We start from the raw sequence: 4514 nt of genomic DNA on the forward strand, positions 1-4514 counted from the left end.
GAGGGAGAGGGCAGGGAGTAGATTCTCTTACCAATAGGGAATGATACTTAGATAGCAATAGATTTGCTTAATGCACATTGTTAATCAAGGAGGTGGATTTGGACTTTAGGCTCAGTTTGGAAGGAGTACAAATACAAATATGTAGAGTGCAAAACCTTCTAATTTGTATTTGTACTCCTTCCAAACTGAGCCTTATGACCAAACTATATATGTTAATATGGGCAACAAGGCATTTTGCATACATTTAGTGACCAAAATTTTATCAAGCCAAATGTATTGATTGAAGGATCCGGACGATTTGGGATCCTAATTAAGGTCGAGCTAATTAAGCCTCAAGTTGATAATAATCCATTAAGGAGAAGAAAAATCAAGAAGGAAAGAAACGTAGTTCACAGTAGGAAAATGTATATAAAAAACTAGCACATCAATGGCTAGTAACTTCTTTCATGGACTCTGAACAACTCTCTCTCTCTCTCTCTCTCTCTCTCTCTCTCTCTCTCTCTCTCTCTCTCCCTTCGAAACCTGCATGACAAGTTGACAGCAAGCAACGTGGTTAGTAAATCAAAATATCAAGAAAGCTTATATTGATGCTAAAAAGAGGGTACCGGCCAATATGAATATTTTACTACTATCTATTAATTTTTAATTTTATACTAGAATTTTTCACCTCTAAAAGAAGCAAAAGATCTTGTGTGATTAACAGTTAGCTGGAGTTAATTTTAACTAATAACTATTACAAATTGTTTCAGTGTAAGATATCTAAACAATACTTTAACTAATCTAGTAGTCCTAATTAAACAGCAAAAGCTAAAGAAACGGAGAAGATTTTCAAGCAGCAGAGGAAGATTCTGAACAGAAAAACAGGAGGATAACCTACCTGTTTGATGAAGTTGGGCAAGTATATGATCGATTAAGATGTAACCTACGAAGGTCCAACGCTCCGAAGATCGTCGCCACCGGCAGCTCTTGTCTGCTGGAACTGACCCAACTGCCCAAGGCTGGCCGAAACATTCATGGCGACGAGGCTTGCGTCGTAGGCACTGTTAGCATCAAAAGCCCTGATCATTTGCTGTTGATCCCTAGTGAAGAATTGGTGGTGATCGCGGCTGCCACCCAGAAGACCAATCCCAATCTGGGGGTGGTTGTGGGTGCTGGCAGCAGCAGCGGCAGCTGCAGCCGCGATAAGTCCATGGCTTGTGATGCCGACGTTCTGGTACTTGGAGAGCTCGGACTTGGCACAACTGAGGTCCATCTGCAGTTGCCGGAGTTGGTGCTGGAGGAGGGAAATTACGCCCACACAGCCATAGACGGGATCTCGGAGGCGCATGTCCGCCTCGTAAGCCAGGGAATTCACGGCATCCTCGCGCTGGTGAGGGTGGAGTTCGTTGAGCAGCTTCGTTACATTGCTTGCACCGAATACCTTGTGGACGTTTGCGAATTTCTGTGGCTGGTCCGGCGGGAAGTACGGCGCGAAAACACACTCTGGGTGACACTTACGCCGGAGAAATTTACACGCGGCACAGGGAGAGCTTGACGACGATGCCATAACTGAACTGCTCTATAAATATTTTCTTTTGGGTGTAATAATTTCTTCCCTTCTTTGTTGCTCTTCTCTTCCTTCCTTTTCCTGGTTTGCGTTGCAGGTGCAACTGTTAACTGAAATGCAAAAGCAAAAGACTAAAATGAACGCTGAGAATGAAAGCAGAAAAAAATGGCAGAATTTAACATCTTTTGATGTGTTTTCCTTCTTATTTTGTTTCAAGGTGGAAATTTAAAGAAAGAAAAGGTTGCAAATTTTAGCAGTACCATGAAAACAGGAACAAACCCTCGTTTAAGGACGGAAAGTGACAAAAGTTGAAATTTCAGCAGAAAAGACTGCCATTTTCTGTAAATTAAAACCCGTTTTGTCATCTTCTTCATGGTTGCAAATCTGAAACATCTCCCCCTTTTGGGGTATCTTTTTTATAAAAATTGAAAGTTTAACTATGAGAGAGAGAGAGAGAGAGAGTTACAATCTGTAGACGGGCAACAATGGCGGTGAAGCAGCACAACCAATGTTCTTCTACTTGTACAGAGAAATGGTGCAATTCCTGCATCAGATATACATAACTGAATGTCAATGATCTTTTAGAGAAGAAGAAATTGCAGAAATAAAAAATCAAGTTTTTAAATTTAGAAAACTGAATCACGTCAAACAAACAAAGCTGGGAAAAAATCTTTATAAATTAGGGAACAAAAGCAAAAGAAGATTACGTAGAGCTGTTAGGGATAAGCTTCGATCTTCTTTCCCTTTTGAATATATGTTATGATTTAATAATGGAATTTAAGGCCGCCCGCTTGGTTACAGAGATCCAGATCGAGATTGAATAATAAAAAAAAAAAAAATCTTCTTTCAAATTGATCGGCTTCGCTGAGTACTAAGTTGGAAGCCTGGAGGACGCAGCTGTAAAACAAAACAAGAAAGGTAAAGAATATGCATGAGTTAACAAAACCAAAAGATTCGAATGATAAAAGAGGATCAAATATCAGATATTCGGATCTTCTCGAGATATCAGGAGATCTTTCTTTCTCCTTCTCGCCGGCGGGAGACAACAACCGACGACGAGATTTCTGGGTTTCAGCAGAATCAATAGAAAAAGAGAAAAACCTTTAGGGTTTCGAGGGAGTAGTACCCCTAGTATTCGGAAGGGTTCACGTGAAGGTGAAGTAAGAGCTAGAAGAATTTAGTTGCTCTTCACTTCTCTCCGAAGCAGATCTTGCTTGAATTTGATAAAGTTTTCTTCATTCACTGTGAAGTTGAAGTTGGGGATCTCTGGACGAATAAACTACGAGAAGAACAGAGGATTTCAATAAAATAAAGCACTTAAAAAGTTGAAAATGAGATCTGTGACGCTGTTTAGTCCTTTCTCTCTCTACTCAAAGTCTTCATCGCCTCGGTTTCTTCAGTCAAACACCCTTTTTTTCTCTCTTTTACATCCAATCTCAAGCCCCTCCCAGTCTTTCTTCTCTCGCTCACTCTTCGAAGTTCGAAACCAGATGACTCAGATTAGATTTTCGCTCCTCTTTTTCCCCAGTTTCAACTCTCCTTTTCAGGGCTAGCTCTCCCTCTATTCAGTCCTTCACTTCAACAAAGTCTTCTCTCTCTCTCTCTCTCTCTCTCTCTCTCTCTCTCTCTCTCTCTCTCTCTCTCTCTCTCTCTCTCTCGTTTTCTATTTTTATTTTTCCTTTTTTCTTGTCGCTAACTCTTGAGCTGGGTTTTCGGAGTTTTCAGTGTCACGCAAATTTCTTCTGCCTTTTGGCCCGGAATTCGTTCTGATTCACCGGAAAGCACAAAGCAAAAGCAGAAAACGAGAGGAGGAAATATCTACTAGCGAAAGAATATGAGGAACTGAAGTTCGGCAGGTAACAAGCACAGAAAGATGGTGATGAAGAGATGAGAATACGAGAAGGTGCAGAGAAAACTGTAAGAATTAAGAATATTTTAACAGGAGAAAAGAGAGCAAAAGGGAGGGAGAAAGAGGAAGAGTACAAAGAAGAGTACAGAGAATATATAGAAGAAAGAAAGGAGAAGCTGGGGAAGCAAATTAAAGGTGGGTGGTTGGGGCGAGTGAGAGTGGGTCTGTGTGTTGTGTTGTGTTGTGTATCTCAGCGGGGACGGAAGAAAGAAACTACAACCCCCCTTGCGCTGAGCCGGAGGAGTCGCGGAGAAAGCTTACTCTCTGCCTTTGCTTACTGCGCTCTCTGCTACTACCATACAAGTCTGCCCAGTGCAATCTCTCTCTCTCTCTCCATGGACATATATTACGAGCAGGAGCATGTCATGACATGACCTCCCCCTATCTACCGCAGGACCTGTCTATTAGCATATTATTATAATAATAATTTCAATTCATTGTGAATTGTGATGTTCTTCTTGGACCAGTCGAGAAATCCGGTTCGTTTCTGTAAGCAAACCCCATTTAGGGTTTTACCATACTAACCAGCATCCGACAGCTCAATTGAAGCAGTTACCAGCATCAGACATTTTAGGGTTTTTTTAGTTGTTAATTGTAGAAGACAGATCAACTGAAATTTAACCATAAAATGTTACCCATTATATATTTCATTAAGAAATGAGGTTGTCTATATTTTTGAAATATTTGTATGATACAATGTTCAAATATAAACATATAATTTCTCTTTTCATAAATTACCATTGAGAATTATTATTATTATTGTTTTGGTAAACCTATCTTAACATTCAATAAAGAAATATTCAACATTTAAAAATGAAAAAAAAAATTATGTCAATTATGATTAATTAGACAAATAGGTCGTTTTTTCATTTGTAGTAAAATGTTGATTGAATTTATTTATAGAAAATGTGATATAAGTCATGATTTTCACCCAAAGTAGTACAACTTTTGCATGCTTATATGGACACCTTTTTTAATCGGAATACAGTAGTGGACATTCCAAAATATCTCCCAAAAAAAAATGTAGTGGAATTTTGTGAAATTCTACTTACATTTGAA

At 39.4% G+C, this 4514-nt stretch overlaps 1 protein-coding gene across 5 annotated transcripts; it reads right to left on the reverse strand.

Annotated features, from left to right (window-relative positions):
• Positions 1-324: 324 nt before the first annotated feature.
• Positions 325-3996, reverse strand: LOC148845884 (protein ASYMMETRIC LEAVES 2-like). Of its 5 annotated transcripts, none has more exons than XM_088953334.1 (5): positions 2673-3996; positions 2254-2443; positions 2013-2090; positions 878-1656; positions 325-522 (listed from the first exon to the last, which is right to left on the reverse strand). In XM_088953334.1, exon 4 carries the CDS (start codon positions 1544-1546, stop codon positions 923-925), a length of 624 nt encoding a protein of 207 aa, XP_088809460.1. In that variant the 5' UTR covers positions 1547-1656; positions 2013-2090; positions 2254-2443; positions 2673-3996; the 3' UTR covers positions 325-522; positions 878-922. The 5 variants fall into 5 exon arrangements, with proteins under 5 accessions (XP_088809460.1, XP_088809462.1, XP_088809464.1 ...); XM_088953336.1 differs by having other exon boundaries at positions 2648-3521; XM_088953338.1 differs by lacking the exon at positions 2254-2443 and having other exon boundaries at positions 3717-3766.
• Between the last annotated feature and the right edge of the window lie 518 nt (positions 3997-4514).

The sequence above is a fragment of the Nelumbo lutea genome, chromosome 7 (genome assembly GCF_056320005.1).
Source record: "Nelumbo lutea isolate HS-2025 chromosome 7, American lotus-T2T, whole genome shotgun sequence".
Lineage (NCBI taxonomy): Eukaryota > Viridiplantae > Streptophyta > Magnoliopsida > Proteales > Nelumbonaceae > Nelumbo > Nelumbo lutea.

Bases quoted from the DNA above. Each gene is read 5' to 3' on its own strand.
- LOC148845884 (XM_088953334.1), bottom strand. From the start codon at position 1,546: ATGGCATCGTCGTCAAGCTCTCCCTGTGCCGCGTGTAAATTTCTCCGG.